The 21,410-nt window shown below is 34.6% G+C and overlaps 3 protein-coding genes across 8 annotated transcripts; 1 reads left to right on the plus strand and 2 right to left on the minus strand.

Annotated features, from left to right (window-relative positions):
• The first annotated feature begins 553 nt into the window (after positions 1-553).
• Positions 554-9,819, plus strand: LOC100780410 (TBCC domain-containing protein 1). The gene is made up of 9 exons (XM_003520485.5): positions 554-1,372; positions 1,658-1,798; positions 3,340-3,720; positions 5,024-5,128; positions 7,304-7,444; positions 8,324-8,527; positions 8,728-8,820; positions 8,952-9,063; positions 9,502-9,819. The coding sequence occupies exons 1-9, from the start codon at positions 896-898 to the stop codon at positions 9,543-9,545; spliced, it is 1,698 nt and encodes a 565-aa protein (XP_003520533.1). The 5' UTR covers positions 554-895; the 3' UTR covers positions 9,546-9,819.
• Positions 9,820-12,854: 3,035 nt separating this feature from the next.
• Positions 12,855-16,283, minus strand: LOC100500055 (rhodanese-like domain-containing protein 9, chloroplastic). 2 transcript variants are annotated; one of them, XM_003521156.5, is made up of 6 exons: positions 16,128-16,282; positions 15,650-15,912; positions 15,409-15,559; positions 13,526-13,611; positions 13,341-13,445; positions 12,855-13,260 (listed from the first exon to the last, which is right to left on the minus strand). In XM_003521156.5, the coding sequence occupies exons 1-6, from the start codon at positions 16,169-16,171 to the stop codon at positions 13,190-13,192; spliced, it is 720 nt and encodes a 239-aa protein (XP_003521204.1). In that variant the 5' UTR covers positions 16,172-16,282; the 3' UTR covers positions 12,855-13,189. The 2 variants fall into 2 exon arrangements, with proteins under 2 accessions (XP_003521204.1, XP_040869987.1); XM_041014053.1 differs by having other exon boundaries at positions 15,409-15,912; positions 16,128-16,283.
• A 1,114-nt stretch (positions 16,284-17,397) lies between these two features.
• LOC100527715 (mitochondrial preprotein transporter B14.7-like) lies at positions 17,398-21,296 on the minus strand. Of its 5 annotated transcripts, none has more exons than XM_041013777.1 (4): positions 21,210-21,296; positions 20,898-20,944; positions 20,213-20,561; positions 17,401-17,831 (listed from the first exon to the last, which is right to left on the minus strand). In XM_041013777.1, exons 3-4 carry the CDS (start codon positions 20,544-20,546, stop codon positions 17,683-17,685), a joined length of 483 nt encoding a protein of 160 aa, XP_040869711.1. In that variant the 5' UTR covers positions 20,547-20,561; positions 20,898-20,944; positions 21,210-21,296; the 3' UTR covers positions 17,401-17,682.
• Positions 21,297-21,410: the final 114 nt, after the last annotated feature.

The raw sequence follows: 21,410 nt of genomic DNA on the forward strand, positions 1-21,410 counted from the left end.
GTAAATAAATAGACTTAATTTTGCCTCAATGTGCAATAGCTAATATCTGTTTTTCGGAACTTACACGAAGTCATTTTCTTCTGCCCGTGGATACTGTTATGAAAGAAATATGTAAACGGTGGTTTGGGTTGGGTGATAATGCTTTGCATGGCAGACGTTAGTTGATGATGTCGAATTGTTCCTGCCAGTATCCATATGAATGTTTTGTAAGGAAATCAATTTAGGATGCCTTAATATCCTAATAATGGCTCAATTGAATGAGAAATATCTCCTAACCGTAATTTGATGAATACGTTTAATTATAAATTAATCAAATAAATTATGTTACGTGTTCATGATTTTCGATAACAATTAATCATTACTTTTTGTGAAAATAATTTTGTATTGATATCATGATTAAAAAAAAAAAGTTAAGCCATCAAAATGGTATGATCAAGCACAAGCGAAGCTAGATTTAATATTTAACTAACTATAAAAGAAAAAAGATTCCCTCCAACCAGTAAAAAAAGGCCAAAAGTCATTTTAGTTTCCGTGTCCGTGAGAAAACTGAACAGCATTGTAACTCTTTTCTATTCAACCAAACAGGAAAAACAGAAAAGAAAGCATTACGTAATTAAGTACTAGCAGAAACGTGAAAAATTGGAAATTCAGCAGCAGCAGTGCTCAGTCTCAGTGTATGTAGTTGTAGCTCAGTGAAAAATTCCGTGCCAATCCGACCTGAAAAGTTAACCAATTGCCCATTGTTCAGACTCAACAAATCAAAGCACGCCACGTCACCATAAAGCCATACGGTAAACTCCACCAGAACGCACCCGCATGTCTCTCTTCTCCCTCTACTTTGTTCCCGAATCAAAGATCTGCAACTCTCTCTCATGATTTTTCTCTCGGTGTTGCCATGACGGAACCGACAGAGCCATCCACGTCATCTTCATTGGCGAGGGACCCAACCACCGTGGTTCACCCAAGGCGCGAGCCATTCGAGCACGGCCTCTTGCCAATCCCGCGCCTCATCTTCTCCGACCCGACGCAAACCCTAATCTCGTTGAAGCAGAAGCTTCTCGAGTTATCCTCTAACCAGCGAGTCGACTCGGCGGCAATCTCCGAGTCACTGCAGATCCCCATTGAGCACGCCAGGCTCGTCCTTGATACCCTCGCCTCGATTCTGCACTCCGACTCCGAACCTCTCGTCGCCGCCAAGCTCGAAGAAATCGATTCCGTCGGCGTCGACGTCCATGATCTGGTTTTGTTCCTCTACATTCAATCCTACAAGAGGCTCCTCCCGCGCACGCACAAGGACTCCGCCGCCGTCGCCGATGTCTGGCCTTCCACCTCCGCCTTCGACGGCTACTTGTCCGCTCTCTCGCCGCTTCAGGTGAATTCTTCGTTTTCCTTCAATCCTAGCTTTTTCGGTGACGCAATTCGATGTGTTATTCTGCGGTGCGCTATTAGGCATTGAGGTGTTGTTCTGGAGTCTGGACCAATGCATTGCTTAATTCCTGTAATCTTGGATTAATTTCTTGTGGTTATTTTGACTATCGAACACTTGGATTTGGTTTTATTTATTTATTATTAGCTGGTGATCGGTGCTTTTTCATTCGTTATGATTCTATTTCTGTTTCCTATTCTGTTGTTGATTCTGATGTTAAATGTTTTGCAGCTCGTACGCAGCAACAGTCGGCGGTTTATGCCGTCCCAGGCTGATGAAGAGGCACATCAATTGTCGTATCTGCAAAAGCACTTGGCTAACATTGTGTCTCTTCTAGCAGAGCCTGTGGAGGGAGAAGGCGAAGAGTCCCTGGTTTGTTAATTTACTGTATGCTACCTATGGGTTGTTGCTGATTTTCACTGCAATCCATTATTTCTATTATTCTCAATACCAGACTTTGCATATGGGATTGAGTATTGTAATTCATATGATATGATGCTTTGGTGAGGTCGAATACTAACCTGAAAGTGATTGAGTGTCATGGAAAGTAATTTTGCATTGTTTGTTGTATTCTTTTTTTTGTGTCCAACGATTCCTCCTTGCTCTTGTTAAATGACATTATTAATTTGTTGCTTAATCATATTGGTCTATTGTTTAGTGTTTACTCATTGCCATATATTTTATCCAAACTTTTGATACTTCGTGCTTATTTTTTAAGATCTCAGTTGTTAAGAATTTTGGTACAGATAGATACCCTTTCATGTCCCCATCCAGTAAGATTGAAAATTTGTACTCTGATTTTATGACATTTCACTAGCTTTGCAGTACCCTTGTGGAGGGCAGAAACATGATTGTATAGTTTGTCCCACTCTCGTTTGATTTAATTGGGGTCGTGGTGGGTTACATGTATGATTAAGAATCTCATGCAAGTGCTACTACATTTGGTCAAAACTCTTGTGTTAATCCTTGCTTATATATAAGTTTCGTACACAATTTATCAGTGATCTATTTGTCTTTAAGAATGAGGCTGGGGTTGTGATCTGCTGAGTCAGCTATGGTCCAATGAGTTATGGATGTGCCACCTGACAATTTGTGCTAATAACAGTGAAATCCAGTCTGCTGATTTATATACATGCCCTAGAGAGAATTAGCATGACTGGGTCATTTCTGTGTTATGGATAAGCAGCCTTTTCATTTTTGTTTGGAGGTGGGGAATAAAATCAGGCATTTGTGTTGTTGGCCTTTTCTTTGTCCTTGTTTGGTATTAATTTGATAAGGAAGTCAGCCATCTACTCTTTTTTGATGATGCCAACTTCTCTTGATGTTAATACTATCCCCCTCACTTCTTTGCACTAATTATTCATTTTGTTTGTTTCACATGCATTTGTCAATGCATATATACTTGCTGTCATTAAAAATCGTAATATTAAAAAATATGCTGGAGATACAGTAAGATTTATTTTCTTTTACTCCAGCATCACATATCAGTGTATCACATAGTTCATCATACTGCCACCTTTTCATTGGGGCATTATATATTGTGGCAGCAGTGGGTTTCCTTCTTTCTTTTTTTAATCTTAGTAAATTCAACTTTAAGACAGTGTCTTGGTAGAGTGGTAAAGGTTGCTACCTCAAATCCTGTAAACAGTTTCTCCGCTTTCAGATGTATTGTTGCATATACGTTATACCTACCTTCCAGACCCCATTAAGCGGGAGCCTTACACACTGGGTTGATACTTTTTTAGTGAACTCAACTTTATAGCCTTAGATCATTTGTGTTATTGGAGGAAAATATGAGGAATTTTTTGTGTTTTCTTTAATTAAATGTCTCATTTCATTGATTAATTTTCCATTCTTCAATATATGTTTTTCTTTTAGTTCTTAGTTCTATTATTGTTTTGCTTATTTGATAGGTTTTAACCATGGATAGATTTGAGCATCTTGGGTTCCTAATTCAGTTTGGTGATAAGGGATCAGAAGGAAATTCTTTTAGTCAATGTTCTCCTTTTTTTGCAAACTCAGACCCTGACATGCCTGCTGTTCCCGTTCCTGCCGCACAAGTTCATGATTGGCTTCTGCAGAATATAGTGTCTGCTTTGGAATATATTTCTGAACGGACTTCTTCAAAGGAAAATGGCCCAGCTAGTGCCTCTGATCAGGATGTTGCCATGACTGACGCAAGCACTGTCTCAGTTAAGGTCTCAACAGGTACTAGAGGGGCAAGTTTCATTGAAGGGATCTCTAAATCGTCATATGCTAAGCATGCATCTGACATTAAAGGTTCCTCCGTTAAGGTTTGTCTTACACATGTTTCCATATATTTTTTTTGTTTTTTAAGTATAATTTTGCTTGTAATTTGACTATTGAAGCTATTGATCCTATGTAAGCTTTTAACTCTTAATATTATTTTTCTTATAAAACTGCGAATAAGTGCAATTACATTCCATATAAGCATCTGCTTTTGAATAAATAGCTTTGTAGCTCTTAGTGTTCTAACTTGTTACAATAAAATGACTGATGCTTGCTTTTGGGTATTATTCAGATAATATTTTCTATCAAAAGGTTTGGAATTTGAAGCCGCTAGAGTTAGTCTGCTTCATATCTTAACAACTTATGTACAAGTAGATTTAGGTTCTTTATTTGAACATTATTCAGAGTGTTTAATGTATTATCAACCAGTGTTGGACATTATTGTTGCCATACCCCACGTGGGTCATGTGGTTGTTAACATGCATTAAAGACTTGTACCATGTATTCTAATTGTTGCATTGGTTTTACAGTAGGAATAGTATATCTATTAAGATTTGGGTGAAAGGGAAGGGAAAATCAGTTCTTAACATTATAAAAGATATTAAGTGTTTTATCATTACAGTTTAATTTTGACAAATCATTTTTTCAACTTCCTTTCAAACTTAATTATAAGAGACAGATTGTGGGTCAAATATGGCTTCACTGAAAAGCTTTAAAGTGAGGAATTTTGAATTATCAATCATTTGTTCTACTGGAATGCCTATAAAACCAATATACGCATAATGATATTGGTGATATAGGCATATTTGAAAAAAAACCATATAAAATAATCAACACCAGCTGATCATTGGGTTAGTTTGTTAATTCAAGACGAGTTAAGTTTTTAACATCCCTACTAACAGCTTAAGATTTATAACATCCCTACTCACAGCTTAAGTTTTTAACTCCTGATTGGGTAACATTAGAGATAGTTTTTTGTTTTGAGGGGGGATAGCTTATAAAATAGAATTTTGGCTGGTTGGGTACCTAGCGGTTAGCTAGATCTTTGGTTTCCAAATTCAGGTTGGTTAGCATGTATTAGGTCACCATAGTTTTGTACCTTGCAAATGCTAGGATGTATATACAACAGTACCGCTTGTACTAATTTTAATGTTCTATATATATATATATATATATATTATATTAACTAGTAGCTGATATTTGAAGTTTTGTTTGAGTGCTTAAGCGTTAAACATTTTTTTCTACTCAATCAGCTTCTTATGCATTTACTTCATATATTTTGGAATCCGAGATCTTGAAACTTTTGTCACTATAGGCATGCTTATTAATTATGTTTGGTCATTGCAGGTTCTAAATTGCCACGAGTCTGCCATCTACATCTTAGCACCATTGAGATATGCTACTGTCTATGGATGTTCAGATGCAACAATAGTTCTAGGAGCAGTTGGCAAGGTAATACCTAGTAGCTTTGTGCCTGCTTTTAGAAAGAACATAATGATTTTATGCATCTAGAAGGAACAATTATGGTATGAGTTTTCCTACCAAAATATTGGAAACAATATTATCTTGTATTTTAAATGGTACGATGACATGCAAGGAAGATGATACTGATATGATGATAGCTGTCAAGTGGGCATGCCTTCAAGTGACTGAGATTTCCTTAGGATTTATAGTTCTATTGGGCCAATTTGGATAAACTTAGTCATTTTCTTTGTTAGGAGCTAATTTGGATAAACTTTTCAGTAAGTACTTAAAGGAGAAGAAAATGAAAAGAGCCAAAGAAGTAAAATAAAATAAAATAAATTAAACTTATCCCATAAGTTACAATTAACCGATGCACCTTAACCTTTGCATAAGCTCCCACATCTATCTTCTTTGCAAATTGCAAGTTGTGGTGCATAAATGTGTTTTAACTTATTGGAGAAATTTGATATACTTTACCTCTTCAATTCGTTTATTTTCTTTTCCTATAAGTGTTCATTGAGAAGTTTAATTCAATTGAACCAAGATATTTCATCATGCCTCTGGTCTTATATATAAAAAGCAAACAGTAGTATTTTTTTTGTCCTAATTATAAGAAACATTTGACCACTTTCAAATGTATTAATCACTAACATGTGGAACTGCCTTCTTCTAATTGTCCTCTTTGTGATGAGGAAGAGGAAACGGCTGGTCATGTAATGTATTCATGCATAAAAACTAGGTATCTATGGTGGGAAACTTTGAGTTGGGTCAATAGAGTGGGTCCTTTCTCCATTGAGCCTCGAGATCACTTTAAGCAATTCTCTCTATGGAGTGGGAAAAGTTCAGTGGATAAAAGATGGCAGGTCCTTTGGGTAGCTCTATCTATGACTATTTGGAAGCATAGAAACTCTTTGGTATTCAACAACCAGATTTTCTGCTCCGAAAAAGTCATGGATGAAGCTCTATTCCACACTTGGTCTTGGTTAAATGGAATGGAGACAGACTTCCATCTTCATTTTAACCAATGGTCTACTAGATTTAAGGAAGAAATGTCTTAGGGATGTTTGTTGTATGGGTTCTCATCTTATGAGATATTTTTTGCAGTTGGGGTAGGCAGAATATGCCTCTGTAATTATATATCATTTTCAGTACACCTAGTACTGAAGTTTTATTAATACTATCAGATTTTTGCATTGCAAAAAAAAAAAAATTTTCTTTTATACCCTTAATTTATTGTGAAGTCTATTAATGAGATATCACACATTTTCCAAGAAAGTGGATACATTTATTGAGTTATTAACAATATAATACTCATTGGTTGAAAAAATATTCCTTGGATTGTGAGTATTGTCATTTGTATCTAACCACCACTTAAACCTATTAATTCAATGGGTAATTTTGGAATGAAATTTAAATTTATGACATATTAAATAAAATTAACAAATTAGGTATTTTTTTCTTATATATAGGACCGGAGGTAGTATTTTTTACAAATCTAACCTTGAATATCATAAATTCCCAAGGAATAGTGTAACCAATATATTGTTAAGGTGATTGTAGCTATACTATAAAAGAAAAGAGAAAATGTAAAGACGGAAAGGTGGCAATCAATCAGAAGGATTAAATATGCAAAAGTAAAGACTTCAACTTTTGTTGAGTTGGTGGATGATTGTTGATGCCTAAACTTATTTGAATGCAATGTTTCTTCATTACATGAAATTTGGAAGGAATTTTTTTCTCATTTGGTTTTGCTTCGGTGAATCTGTGCTTGGTGAACATCACTTCCAGGTCATTAATACGTTATTGTTGGATGAAAATCTGGCCATTTTGATGATTTTTTACCTAAACTATTTGTCACCCATCACATATAACACTTTTCAACAAGGTACTTTCAGGTGCATTTTTTTGTTAATTACTCTCGGATAATTCACCCTTCTGGACTCATCTGCCTGCTTTTCAAAGGACTTATACTTTAAAAGACATAATGAAATTATTTACTTATCATATTAAAAATCATTGTTTATCTTATGCATATGTGGGCTGTCTATGTTGACTTGGTAACTCCGAAGCATTTTACTGATCTTATGCCTACCATTAGTGTTAGAATAACTGACACTTAATTGGCAGGAAAGAAATTGATCTCCATTTTTTTTACTTTGACAGGCTGTGAGAGTTGAACACTGTGAACGAGTTCATGTAATTGTAGCAGCAAAACGTATTTGTATTGCTAATTGCCGTGAATGTGTTTTCTTTTTGGGGGTGAATCAGCAACCACTTATTGTTGGTGATAACCATAAGCTGCAGGTAAGCTGCCTCATTCACTGTTGCATTATATATGGAGTTGGTGCTCTGCCATTCCATGTTTCTTACATTAGAATGTAACTAAAAAATTTTGGAATTGTGTTTAGCCCTTATTTGGGATGCTCTTACAGAAAATACAAAATGATTGATCTGTGATATATCGTATGTGGCTTATATGATATCCAAGAACTGCAAAAATACTGTTACATCCTTGGTTATAGAGAAATTATAGTTATAATTTATACTAGTGTTTTAATTTTTAAATTATATAACCCAGGGAATACATAGTCTCTGACCTATATGTTATTGATAATGTAGAGTTAATTGTAGAGAAATAGATGGCAATGTTAACTCAATGATTAAGCGTTAAGTAATGAAATGGATAAGCTCATACTAGTCTTCCAAGATTAGTATATTTGATTCTTTGCAAGAGCAAGCATTGGAATTTATCTTCAAAATCTAGTAGCAGATAGTGTAAAATTTCTTTAGACTTGAGAGTTTATGGTTATGCATTGTTAATGTAAAAGGTTTTACACTGTCAACTAATCAAAAGTCACTATTGGTAACTTGGTATAACTTTAGGATAGTTATTGTAAAAGTCAACAAACTTACCATTCATGGCGGTTTATGATTGGCCGAGTGTAAAACTTCTTTACATTGCTAGTGCATAGACTATTTACTAACCATTATTTGAGACCACTAAAAGTGTGGTTTTTGGTTTATGAAAAAAAAATGGTATTTGGTCTGTGGCCTCTAACAAAAGGTCTACTTTTTCTGTTCACACTTTTGCTTCTTCTAGTAGTACTAGCTTCTTATAATGTATCCTTACTCTTCTCATCTGGATTCATTGCATGAGAATTTTCTCCCTCACAATGTTAACAGGTGGCTCCCTATAATACTTTTTATGCCCAATTGGAGGAGCATATGAATGAAGTTAGAATTGTGCCCTCAGTGAACCGATGGAATGAACCCCTAGCATTGGGCATGGTTGATCCCCATGATTCATTATCTCATCCAGCTGGTGTCTCTGATGTTCAAACTGAGTCTGCTACACAGGTGGACCCTGAGCAGTTCACTAATTTTGTGGTAAGGACTTTATTCTTATACTGACTTATAGGGAAAATGGAGATATTTACTTTTAATTAGTCACATTTAATGGATTTCAATATGTTCACTATTGGCTGGTATCTTGTTTGGTAAATTTTCTGGGATGAAGAATGTTCAAGGTTTGGTATTTCTTTCTTTAGTCACATGCTTTGTTTTTGGTCCATGCTGTTGGCACACAGATTCCAAGCTGGCTTGGAGGAGAGTCCACTGGGTTTAAAAAAGACAATCCATTCACGTTACCTGATGCTTATATGGCATCTCAGCATAAAAATGTAAGTACGGAATCAATTGAGTAATATATATTAGTGATTGAATTTCCAAATTTTTTGGTGATGAAACTGTAAAAGGCTGTATTTTAGGTGAAATATATTTTCATTTGAATGAAGTTGTATCTTCTCTGCAGCACAAAAATTTAGAGGAGATAAGGAAACTCTTACGAGAAGCATCTTTAGAAGAAAGTCGCAAACGAGAATTGTCATCTGCCCTCCATGTCTACTTCAAGGACTGGTTATATGGTAACCGTCTTTTGTTTTTTACCATTGCCTTTTATTCTAACATATCTGAATTTCATCTTTACAATGAACACTCTGTATTCCCATTTAAGCTTTTTTTCTTATGTATGTCCTTGAAGTTGAAACTTGGACTAATTCTCTACCAGGCATATGATTTTGGTGACCAATGTTTTGTGGAAATTTCTCTGATACCTTTAATTGTGGAACCTCCTACGATGACCACTGAATTCAATAGTAGTTTCATTCAATAGTCACGTAACAGTCAATATCACTCCAATTATTGTCCATATGTTTATAACGTATGTTTCAGATATTTTATACAGAATATTTTGTCCATGCTAGTTGCTGATAGGAGATAGTTTAAGGGAGGAGAAATGCTCTAATTATTGTCAAGAGGATGCTATGCAGATAATGCTAATAATTTGTTTTCTGTTGTGGCAGCCTCGGGAAACATTCGTCAGCTTTATTGTCTACAAGGTGATTGATCTTTGTCCAGACAGTGCAATGACACAGTGAACGATGGTACAGGAACGAGGTTTCTGGCTTCCTTTTTGAACTTCCTCTTCAATTCCTCTTGCCAATTCTATTGGCCTCATAGGTGGTGAGATCAGATGAATTAGAGTGCCCACATATTTATGCCGTGACATCAGCAGTGCACAGAATGCAGTGAAAAATACAGTTGCTAATCTGATTGTAATAAAAATAATTACTGTAACGTAGTATTTCGTTATAGCCTAAATTAATGGCCTTTGTGAGAAATTCCGGCTGCCAGCATCTAGTGTACTGTATTTCATGTCTTCGAACTTCGAGTTGTTCCATTTAATTAAATTTCCCTTGAGTGTCTGTTGGGACCTCTTTGTGAATTTACCTTGTAGCATTAACGTGTCGACATTTGTTTCTTTCATTCCTACTATTGTTTTCTGCACTTTCCATTGCATTTCCAAAAACTCATTTTGGAATGCAAATTTACATTCTGAAATGGATTTCTTGAATGCAATGACAAGTGCTGGAAACAAAAGTGGGAGTGGAAAACAAAACCCATTAACGTGTCTGATTTATAAGTAATGAGCGAGGATGGGTTGGAGATTGTTCTAGACAATAAATGACCCAACTTCGGTTTAACGTAAATAACTAGTCTATGTATTTCTGAACTTTATACGCAGTCAATTTTTGCCCGTAGTAGTACTGTTTGTCTCCACCATAATTTCGGTGTATATGGTGACTAGAGTAATAATGAGATGGAAGTGGCAGCATGGTGGACGTGATATGATGTTGAAAGTGTTCTTCACGATATCATGTCACCATATGATTGTTATATAACATGTTAGAACGTCAGGATGGCTTAGTGAATGGTTGGATTGAATGAGAAAAGCACATGTAATTTATAATCAAGTTTTGCTCTTTTTCCCCCGTGAACGTATAATGATAAGTGAAATGGTAAAAATGAGATAGAATGGAATGGGATATAATTAACTAAAATTATCTTGTATATATTTATGATGCGATAAAAAAAGTTGTTTCATAGTCCAAAGTTGAAAGGGAAAAAAATAAGCGGATAAAATGAAAATAAAAAGGAATGCATTTTATTAAGTTTAATTTTATTATAATATGCTTCAAATAATCTAAATGATAGCCAACCAAAAAACAAAATTAATAATAGAATAAATTATTTTATTCGTTCTATTCCGATTTGTCCCTTTCCAATTCCCATAAATAAACTTATTCTCAACGTCAAAAATGTACTTTGACCTTTGAAGAGAAAAAATAATAATTATAATAAGAAATTGAAAAATCCACAATATTTTATTATAATAGGATTCAATTGTTATCTCCTTAAAAAAAAGATTCAATTGTTATACTTTTGGATTAAATACACTCACTATATAGTTATATATTACAAATTATTATTTTAGAAGTTGAAGTTGTTCCAATAATATGATGAATAGTTCCTCACACTTAACTCGTTATAATTCAGCAAAAAAAAAACTTAACTCTCGTTACAAAATCTGTTAGACATGAAGCGCAGATAAAGCATCAGAATCAGACAATGCGAATCGTAGTTCACCTTCCTTTAATACAAGAAGGAAACCAAGAAAGAAAAAAAGGAGCTATCTTCAAAGGAAAACTACACCAGCAATGACCTAATAACGTATATTCGAAATAACTGGTATCTTGAACATCGGAAATAGACATACGCCTTGCTTAACGGAGAATACTACTACTGCTGGGATAAACAATTTCGTTCCTTATAAACCATACTCAACTCTTTTTTCACTTACTTCATATTCCTTGCCTTTTTGTTCCTCAATTCTAATCATACGTTCCTTTATTATGCTACATGCATAATGAGTGGGGAAGAACAAAATCAGGAAAGATTATAATGAAATTTTTCCTTGGATTGTCAGCAAACCAGCTTTGGAAGCATTCTGCAACTCCGTGAATGGACCCAACAGAATCAAATGTCTCTACCTAGGTTTTAAATATCGGTCTCAGTCGTGTTACGATTTCATTGCATTTGTTGATATTGCAATAAATCGCAGACAAATGTGACCCATGCGGTCCCAATTGTGGTCGTAGATAATTAAAAAACTGGCCCAAATTATGGTGGCGACCGTTTTTTAAAACTTTGGTCTCTATGTAATGGAATCATTTTCATTTCTTATACTAAGATGCGTTTTACTTCTAAAATTAAGGCAAAGAATACAAAACCTGGTTTTACAATTAAAAGGTCAGATGTTATCCAGGCTATATTTAAGAAACCAGCTTCTTCTAACTTATTTTCTGCTGCAGCAGACCTACAAAGAAGAAAGAAGGTCTCAAACCCATAGATTTGGCTATTAAAACTCAATGCAAGAACAGTGACAATTCAAGTCATGCAAATTTATAGGATTTTGATGCATCTTTTTGACCCCACATGCAAGACATCTTCAAGTCCTTGTCTCCTTGAGGTGATGACTAACATAATTTATTCAGAATACAGTGCTGGTTTAGAAGGCATTTAGCAGCTCAATTCACTCTTGTTACCGGGTAACTATCATCAAAACTCATCGATTGTGATAAGTACTTATACACAAGTTAAAATAAATTTATGTACTTCAACTTTTATTGGATTTTTTTAATCTTACTCTTCCTAAGTGTTTCAGTTGAAGCTTATCTAGATATGGCCCGGATTTGCTAACTATCCTCAAACTCACATAATGCTTGTCCTTGTTAATAAATTAATCAGGTAACCCTATCTAGTTTCCGAAGCAGAATATGTTTCTTTTTTCTCTTGGTAATGAGGTTCAAATCAAGAAAACTACCCAAGGTTCTCACCACTAGCTAAACCGAGTGGCTCGAATACGAAATTAAAATAACAGTGGGGCCAAAATTGACGATGCATATTATCACATAAACTCCCTTCCATTCAGGTGATCTGCTTAAGTAAAATGAGTTTAAGTGAAGCTCTCCTTTCTCAATCTAAATTCTTGAAATTTCATGCATATAATGCTGTTCAAATCTTGGATGTTGGAATCTAAGTTTTTTTTGTGTAAGTAGTCACAGAGGTTAGACCTTGGCAGCATAGCCCTAAAAGTATTTATGCAAAAATCTTGGATGTTTGAATTGTTCTTAGATGTAACTTCTATTTCATCTGGTTCCAATGATGAAAGTATATATAATAGGGACTGGCTCTTAAGTTTAAGAATCTTGGAAGCAACTCCAACTGGAAGTGTTCTGACACTTAACTCTCGTTACAAAATCTGTTAGACATGATGTACATATAAAGCATCATATCATAAGCATCAGAATCAAACTATTATGAATCACAGTGCAGTTTTCTTTGATGCAAGAAGGAAAAAAGGGGAAAAAACCATCTTCAAAGGAAAATTACATTTGAAAAAATTGGTATCTTAAACAATGGGTATACGTCTTGCTTGATGGAGAACACTACCGGTGGTATAAACCACTTGGTTTCTTGAGCATCATAGCCATATACTCACATTACTAACTCTTACATTACTTTATTCACATTTCATGTTTTTTTTTTACCTCAATTCTAATCACACGTTCCTTAATTATGCTACATGCATAAATGCATAATGAGTCACGAAGAACAAAATCAAGAAAGACTACAATGGATTTATTAGGCTTAGCCTGTAGGGACCAATTGGAATAGCTTCTCTGCTTGGTCGGGAAAGAAGGTAATGAATAAATATGCACCTGAAAAATTTCATTTAAAAAAAAAATCAATACGAACATAAAAAATAGTAATACAAAGATGTAAAGAAAAAAAAACTTACAAACAAGAATAGTTCCCAACACAGTTGAGATTTTTCCTTGGATTGTCACCAAGCCAGCTTTGCCAGCATTCTCCAACTCGGTGGACCCAACAGAATCAAAAGTTCCTACAGAGTAGAAATAGTTTAATTTGTTATCCTAAAAAGATAAGTTAACTTCTAAAAAAAAGGTCAAATAATTACTAAACCTGGTTTTACAGTTTGAAGGCCAGATGTTATGCATGCTATATTTTCGAAACCAGCTGCTTCTAACTTACTTGCTGCTGCAGCAGACCTTAACAAAGAAAGAAAATCTCAAATTCTTATATTAGGTTATTAAAACTCAATGCAAGTATAGTGAAAATTCAAGCCATCCAAATTTATAGGAATTTGGTGCATCTTTTTGTCCCCACATGTAAATGACTATTATAATTTGCTATAATCAACTTTTAACATTATTAAAGATTTATGCAGAATATTATGCTGGTTCGGAAAGGATTTAGCAGAACAATTCACTCTTGTTACCAGCAAAGTATCATCCAAAAGTCATTGACTGTACTTGCTAAGAATCCCCAAACACACATAATGCTTGTCCTTGTTAGTAAATTATATATTCCGGTAACTTTGTCTAGTCTCAAGCAGAAGATAAGTCTTTTTTTCTTTTGGGTACAATGTTGGCATCGAGGTTTGAACCCCATGAAAACTACCCAAGGCCCTCGCAGTAGCCCGATCCTAGTGGCTTGAATGTGAAATTTTAAATCACAGGGAGACTAAAATTGATGATGCATAATATTGCATACTTTCTCATGCATATAATCTTTTCTATGGCATCATTCAATCTCCCATTTAATGAAGTAGCCATGAAATTCTCTTACATGGAAGGCTTTTAAAATATCGGATGATGGACTCTCATCTTCTTTGTATACGTAGTTACAGCACAGGTGAGACCTTGGCAGTTTGATACTTAAAAGCATTTATGCAGAATGTTGAAGTATGGAACCTATTCATATATTTGACTAAGTTGAGATAAAGACCACCTTCGATGGCCTACAATGTCATAAAAGGTTGAAATAGGCCATGGAACTACGGGGATGAGCATAAATTTCTTAGATTGTCCCAGAATGGAACAGTGCCATTGGGATATCTTGTACGTTTTACCCCTCTCTCCACAATTCATAAAAATACAATTACTTTATAGTTTGTGGCTTTAAAGTTGGATTATAATATATAGCTGTATAAGCTAATAGAAAAAATTCTTGTACAATTCTCTGGCTAACATAACTGAGAAGCTTTTTACAATAAAATTATCAGTAAAGGATTATATCTAAACAAAACTACCTCCGGCTAAGAATTATTTTCATTAACTTTCTTTTCCATTATTTAATAGGAATGGTTTAGGTCCTAAAACAATGTAGCATAATTGGGATTGATAGTTGTCATTACTTACAAAAATTGATCTTTCCTTCATATTCAAGACACAGGAACCTTCATCTTCCTTAAAACAAGTACACTTCAGATCAACGTTTAATCCGCATGGACTATATATGCATCCTAAAATTGCCAGAAGTAGTTATGGTGTTTCTATTTGTTAAAAACCAAATCATCCTAAAATTGAGCTATTAAGATGTTTTTATATCATCAACAGTTTTGAATGAGTTTTTATTTCCAAGCTAATCTTCAAAACTCTCTCAAGTACGTGTTTTTAGTACTTCTTCTAAGCTAATACCCTCATAGAACAGCACTGCCATCTCTTCAGTCACTTCTAAGTGACCAATTGACATTTTTTATTAACAGGAAGTGACCAATTAGCATTGAATATTCAAACCAAAGCTACATCTCCTCCTGGTTCTTTTTCATCAAACATTTAGATTTTAGACTGTAAATAGTGATTATATAACAGTCATATTTGACGTATGTAATTTTGGAAGCCAATCATAAGTAAGGAACAAATGAACTAAATCATAGTTGGGGTCTCCCATGTTCCAAGGTGTTAAGGACCTAAATATATCAATGCTAGTTTCCTGTCACCATGACCTTAGACATTTTGTATAAATAATTAGCAATCAAATTGTGTAGGAAATCATAAACTAACCTCAGTCCTTCCTGACATACAACCAAGAGTTTACTTTCAGGGGGAAACTGGCTCTTAACAGATTGTACAAATTCAGGATTTGGCTTAGTGAATGGTAACCCATAGAACAACCCAGAAAAATTATTGTGCAGCTGCCTTTTTATAATAGTACCTACAGAAAGTGAATGTGACGACAAAGTAACAAAACCGAAGCCGAAAACATGCACACACATAAAATCTTTGGGAAGGAGAAACTCCATACCGGGATCATTGTCTTTGTTTTCAACAAAAAGAGGCACATGAGAACAAGATTTGATGTGAGCTCGCTCAAACTGATTTTTGTCCCGCACATCAAGAACCGTATATCCATCAGCTTCCACAAGTTCCTTAGCTTTTTCAGCGTTCACATACTTCACTTCTGCTTTTATTAATGCCATTCTTCTCCTTCCATTTCCAGGTAGTAGTTTCCCTGGCACGGCCCTTGCATTGTGAGTTTTTAATACCAACCAACATGTCCCTAAGTTGCTGAAAACACAACCTTAATTCCCTCACAACCATGTCCACATACATAGTTTTTCAAACATTAACTCAAATTTCCTTCACTATTGTTTTCACCAACATGGTTAATTTGTAAGGCAGAATATAAAATTTTAAATACCTCAAGATAAAATAGAGTTACTTGTTTAAGGATATGTTATGCTTATCACTAAAAATGAAACATGAGGAGACGAGTAAGTTACCTAGAAGAGGAAAGACAGGAGGTGGAGAAAGCAGTTCCTGCCATTGTATGAGATTGTTTGACACTGTTATCTGTCCCGGTGGTGAAGTGGCCTTTCAAAGCTGAACTCACTTAAATTTAGTGGGCCATGAAATTTTGGATCAGCAATTGTGTTCTGCCACGTGGAAAATATCTATGATCCAAGACACATGTGCTTCTCTAATCTTAAGCCTTGGAATATTCTATAACTTCATCAAGGATACATACACATTATACCCTCTAATACGTACTATAACAGTTGGTAAAGGCTAACAGTAACAGCTGTGTAGCTCACTAACTACAACATCTTGTGTATATTTGAAGTTTAATTTGAAATTTGGTTTTGAAAATTAAAAAAGTAGTAATTTTGTTTCTAAATAAACTGAAGCAAATAGTTATAGTCACTGAACCATTAATTTCAGCCACAATATAAGACAAAAAAAGGTAATAAACTTTAAATATTAGGGTTGTCTATATGGGCGCGGTGCAACGTAAGTAAATATACAGGTAAGATTTTAACGACTTTAATTTCTGCTGTATAATAGAGTAAAAAAAGGTTATTGATAGTAGATCAAGGTTAAATTTTGATTCATTATAATAATAAAATTTATTAATTTTTATCCAATTATTACTATATAGTAAAAAAATAATAGAAAATCAAAATTAAATTTCTACGCATTCCCTCATATAGTATTAATAGTCCTTCGAGTTAGAATGGAGTCTCTTAAAGCATGTTTAATTTGAAAAAAAAAATACTTCTTGTTTATAAAGGTTTATATAAAAAATCAAAAAATAAAATAATAATTAATAAATAAAGTAAAAAAATACTTTTATAATTATTTATAAAGAGTTAAAAATATTTTTCTAAACTAAACAAATTCTTTTTTGTTAAGCTTATCAGATATTTCGTGCTTAAAATCGACTCGTGATGCTAATAAGCTAAAGCTCGAAGGTGAGTGTATTGCTTTTCTATAAAAACGTTAAATTGCTATATTACCCAAATCTAACCAGTAAATTCCCTTTTCACTCTCACATTTTCCACTTGTTGTTTAAATTTATAAGAATATTCCTACCAATATCAAAACTTGAAAAAAAATTTCATGAATTTATTCAATAACATTTGATCATAGTATTCTTAAAAATGCCATTTTTTGAATGTAGTGATTTACCTTAAAACAAGTATCCCCTTAAAAACTAAAGACAAATAACACACAAACGACTACTTAAGACAAATGACGTCCAATAGAATAATAATATAACAAAATCTTACAAATTTCATTCACTCCATCCAAGGAAGAACATCAACTATTGAGTAATATACGGTTATGGAGAACTTATGAAATATAGATTAACCCACAATAGCACATTTATTGGAATTTAACCAGTTCAGCACCAGCAACTTAACAAAAGAAAAATATGGAAAGATAGCCGAGTATGTAATTCCAACTCAAAACAAACAACTGGGTCAACAAAAGAGTGATCCACTCTTTCCTATCAACTTGAAATGTCTTCGATCTTAAAAGTGCATACATTAACAATTATGCATCAGTACTGGGTCTTTTCTTTGTGGTGTAAGCCGCATACTCCTTCCCAGCATCATGTTTTAATGTCTGATCACCGAAATCAAGGAATGCAGATGTGAATGCCAATGCTGATCCAGCAGAAAGTGCAGTTTTGATGCTCCTTCCTACAATAGAATGAACAAAACATAAAGCTTGCTAGAAAAACAGCAGATCCAGGGTACTTATTTTGGATTATAAAGTTAGTAATCCTGGTTTTCGTAATTAATCAGATCCAGAAAGGTAACTTAGCATACTTCTTAAGAAGGTTATAAAGGAAGGGTTGAGCATCATCCTCAGGAACCATGTTTAAATTAGACACATTGCAACTGACAACAAGCAAAAATGCAAAAGGTTGCAAATCATGGAGTATTCCATGTACAAAATGTCAAAATGGTCAACCAGGACCAAAATTAAAACGATCCCCTGTATAGGCAGACAAATGGAGAGACTCGTAAGAAACTTAAAGCTTGCACTATAAGTCAATAATGATGATAAGAAACTAACAAATATTTAGAGTATGCTTGGGAGTTAGCTAGGAGGGTTTTGAAGTGAAAGGAAAGGAAGGATAAATCTTTCATCTCAAGTAAATATTTTCTGATTTAAGAAATTTCTAGAATGAGAGGAACAAAATAATAGATTCTAACAAAACGTTCCAATCACCCTTTATTCATTTTTATGCGTTATAAAACTTCAAGAATGAAAGTTTAACCCTCCATTCCATTTCTGTCCAAAACCCTCTGAAAAATGGAACAAATAATCCAACACAAGTAATAAAGAAGTCAGAACTTGAAGTAAAGGATTTCCACAAAAAATCTCAATACCAATAACAGAAACTTGAACGTATCCTTTTTGCAGCAAGTAAATGGGACAGTAACTATAAAAAAAATTAGTTACATTATAGAATTATTAATATTTTAATACACAGTCAGTAGCCAAGAAGAAACGGCAAGTGGTAGTTAGAACCATCTATTACCAAGATTGTTCCTTCTGAAAATTTCAGACACACATTGTTTAACTAAAACATTCACCGAGTGAGCTAAATCCAATGTGATGCACTTACACAATATGGTGCTGCTTTGCACCAATAACTGAAGAAACCAGCAACAGTGTATACAGAAACACAGAAAAAGCAGAAAATTTTAGGGGGAGTTTATCCATGAATGCATAATAATAATATAAATAAAGTACTTCTTAAAACTTATAGCAAGAAAAAAATGATTTTCAATATTTGAATACAGCAACAACAACCAAGCCTTTTTCCTACTGGGTGGGATTGGCTATATAGATTAAATGACTCCATGATGTTCCATCATAAATTATATCTATAGACAAATTACTGCCCCTAAGTCCTTCTTAATTGATTCACCTATAGTTTTTCTAGGTATACCTTTGCCTCTAGCAACTAGACTACCCTCCATCTGATCTACTCTTCTTATCAGGGTGTATACAGGTCTTCTCCAGTCCAAACATGCTTAGACAACCTAAGGCAAGATTCTACCATCTTTACTACAATATGTGTGACCCCAACCTTTTGTCCGAAGCACTCATTCCTAATTCTATTTTGTCTAAAATGTTCACTTACCTAAAGTAACATTTTCAGCTCTACTACATTGATTTTATTCTCTTGTCGGCTTTTTCCTGCCCTACACAACATTAAGCTCCTACTATAACATGGGGGTATATATTATTCCTAAAGCTTTGGTTTTTAACCATGTCGAATGGCTTTGTTTCATCCATTTAGCCAACCTCACCTAGTGGGATAAGGCTTTGTTGTTTTTGTATAACATGGGGGTAAAATGCAAAGTGAATCTGCAACCTATAGCATGGGTTACAACTTATAACCTCCTAGTTCTTACAGAATTCCATTTCATGCTCCCATAAAACATTATGCTACCACCAACCAATGAACCATGCACAATAGAATGAAAGCAATCCGGAAGGTATAATTCATAGCTTCTTTTGTGGGACAATAAACCTCCCAATATAAGGATCCCTGAGTGACAGTGAAAAAGCACAAACCAACAAAAGAACAAGCTTTCTGTGACAACCTAAAAATGACATAAGACTGGCATAAGGGATATTGAAGAAAGGGTTGGCCACAGATACCTGTCCCTCCATAAACACATAAACACACACATACAACCACAAGAAGATCAATTCTTGCAAGCCAAAGAAGAGCCAATAATAGATTGGCTTCCCTGCAAGACATCAAAAGTGCCAATGCATCTAGCACAAAGACACAATCATGTCAAAAAGAAGAAAAATGTTCAAAATGGACTAATTTTCAGAAAGTGGATCAAGTCCTTGTTCATGTGATGCTGCTCAATTACCATATTTTAATTATATTATAGGAGAAAATAGACATAGCACGTATTGAACTGTTTTCACCATCATCAACAACAAATCAGTAGCTCAATAACCGTAGCAACATTTCAGAATCCAGATATTAAAATTTAAAAAATGCAAATTCCCAAACATAAATATTTATTAGAGGAAAGGGCTATACCTCTGTAACCCAGAATAGTTGCACCTGCAACAAATCCGCCAACAGCTCCATTGACTAAATCCCTCTTCATCCTATAGTTCTGCACCAACTGCTCTACACCTATGTAGACTCCTCCTATGGCAGCAAAGGTCAAACCATAGTTGCCCATCATCCTGATAGTCCTAATCAGCCCTGGAAGAGCAACATTTCTCTCGACACGGGGGACATCATACCAGGTGGCAACTACAGTACCCCAGATAGTTCCAGCCACTAAACCAGTTGTTGCGCCCTTGATAGTTTTCATGAGAGATGAATCATCATCCTCCAAGTATCTACGTTCTGCTGCGTCCACCATGATTTTCTCGGCACACTAACAAAACATTAACACCACCCATTAATCATGTCAGAAGATAGAGCCACATCACAACATTGTAGACTACAACCAATTACCACTCAAACAAAACAGAAAAAGAAAACATTTTTAACCTCTCAAAACACGATCGTTTAGATAGAAAACTAGTCCAAAAACACGAGATTAAGCTTCCAAATAAAATAATGCTTTCAGAACACAGACACAACATATATGCCTCAGTGGGCTTATCGGTGATAATTTTCTAAAACACCTCATTAAACATTTTTCCATTGATAAAAAACAGAATTGCTGGAAACAGTGGTGGTACTAATAACAAGTAGAAATACGCCGAACCGATTCTGCGGTAAGACCCAATGATAACCGATCCAGAAAGAAATGAACTCCAAACCGGAAAATAACATTGGAAACATCAGAAACAGAGAGCGACGCATAGAAATATCAACAATCATAAACACGAGTATGAAAATTAACACATACATTCAGATCGAGGGCGTGTGCTACTTTAAAAGAGGAAATCAGATTGAAAACCCTAAAAAGATGTATGATGAAGGTATGAATGGGTTTAAGAGAAGAGAAATTGACGCAGAAATGCGATGTGGATGAAGAAAAGCAGAAAGGGTGAGTAATGAGAAGATAAATAGGTACCTTGAGAAATTGAGAAGAGAAAATGGGTACTCTCGTGAGTGTAAACTGTGGTGAACACCCTCGACTCACGCTGAGACTTACTTGCCTAAACTACTCATTTTGAGGGAATTTTTTTTATCATATTTTCAATTTCTTTTTTTAATATACTAAAATAAATTTCTGACAAGTAACATGACTAAATTTATTGTCATCATAATATGT

The sequence above is a fragment of the Glycine max genome, chromosome 3 (assembly GCF_000004515.6).
Source record: "Glycine max cultivar Williams 82 chromosome 3, Glycine_max_v4.0, whole genome shotgun sequence".
In the NCBI taxonomy this organism is placed as follows: domain Eukaryota; kingdom Viridiplantae; phylum Streptophyta; class Magnoliopsida; order Fabales; family Fabaceae; genus Glycine; species Glycine max.

Bases quoted from the DNA above. Each gene is read 5' to 3' on its own strand.
- LOC100500055 (XM_041014053.1), bottom strand. From the start codon at position 16,171: ATGGCAGGAACTGCTTTCTCCACCTCCTGTCTTTCCTCTTCTAG. The intron at 15,913-16,127 runs GTAACTTACTCG...TTGTGTTTTCAG, and splicing joins TCCTGTCTTTCCTCTTCTAG to CAACTTAGGGACATGTTGGT. The intron at 13,446-13,525 runs GTTTAGTAATTA...TCTACTCTGTAG, and splicing joins CCTTCAAACTGTAAAACCAG to GAACTTTTGATTCTGTTGGG.
- LOC100780410 (XM_003520485.5), top strand. From the start codon at position 896: ATGACGGAACCGACAGAGCCATCCACGTCATCTTCATTGGCGAGGGAC. The intron at 8,528-8,727 runs GTAAGGACTTTA...GTTGGCACACAG, and splicing joins AGCAGTTCACTAATTTTGTG to ATTCCAAGCTGGCTTGGAGG. The intron at 8,821-8,951 runs GTAAGTACGGAA...TCTTCTCTGCAG, and splicing joins TGGCATCTCAGCATAAAAAT to CACAAAAATTTAGAGGAGAT.
- LOC100527715 (NM_001362305.2), bottom strand. From the start codon at position 20,546: ATGGTGGACGCAGCAGAACGTAGATACTTGGAGGATGATGATTCATCT. The intron at 17,832-20,212 runs GTATAGCCCTTT...ATTCTATTGTAG, and splicing joins AACTATTCTGGGTTACAGAG to GAAGGAGCATCAAAACTGCA.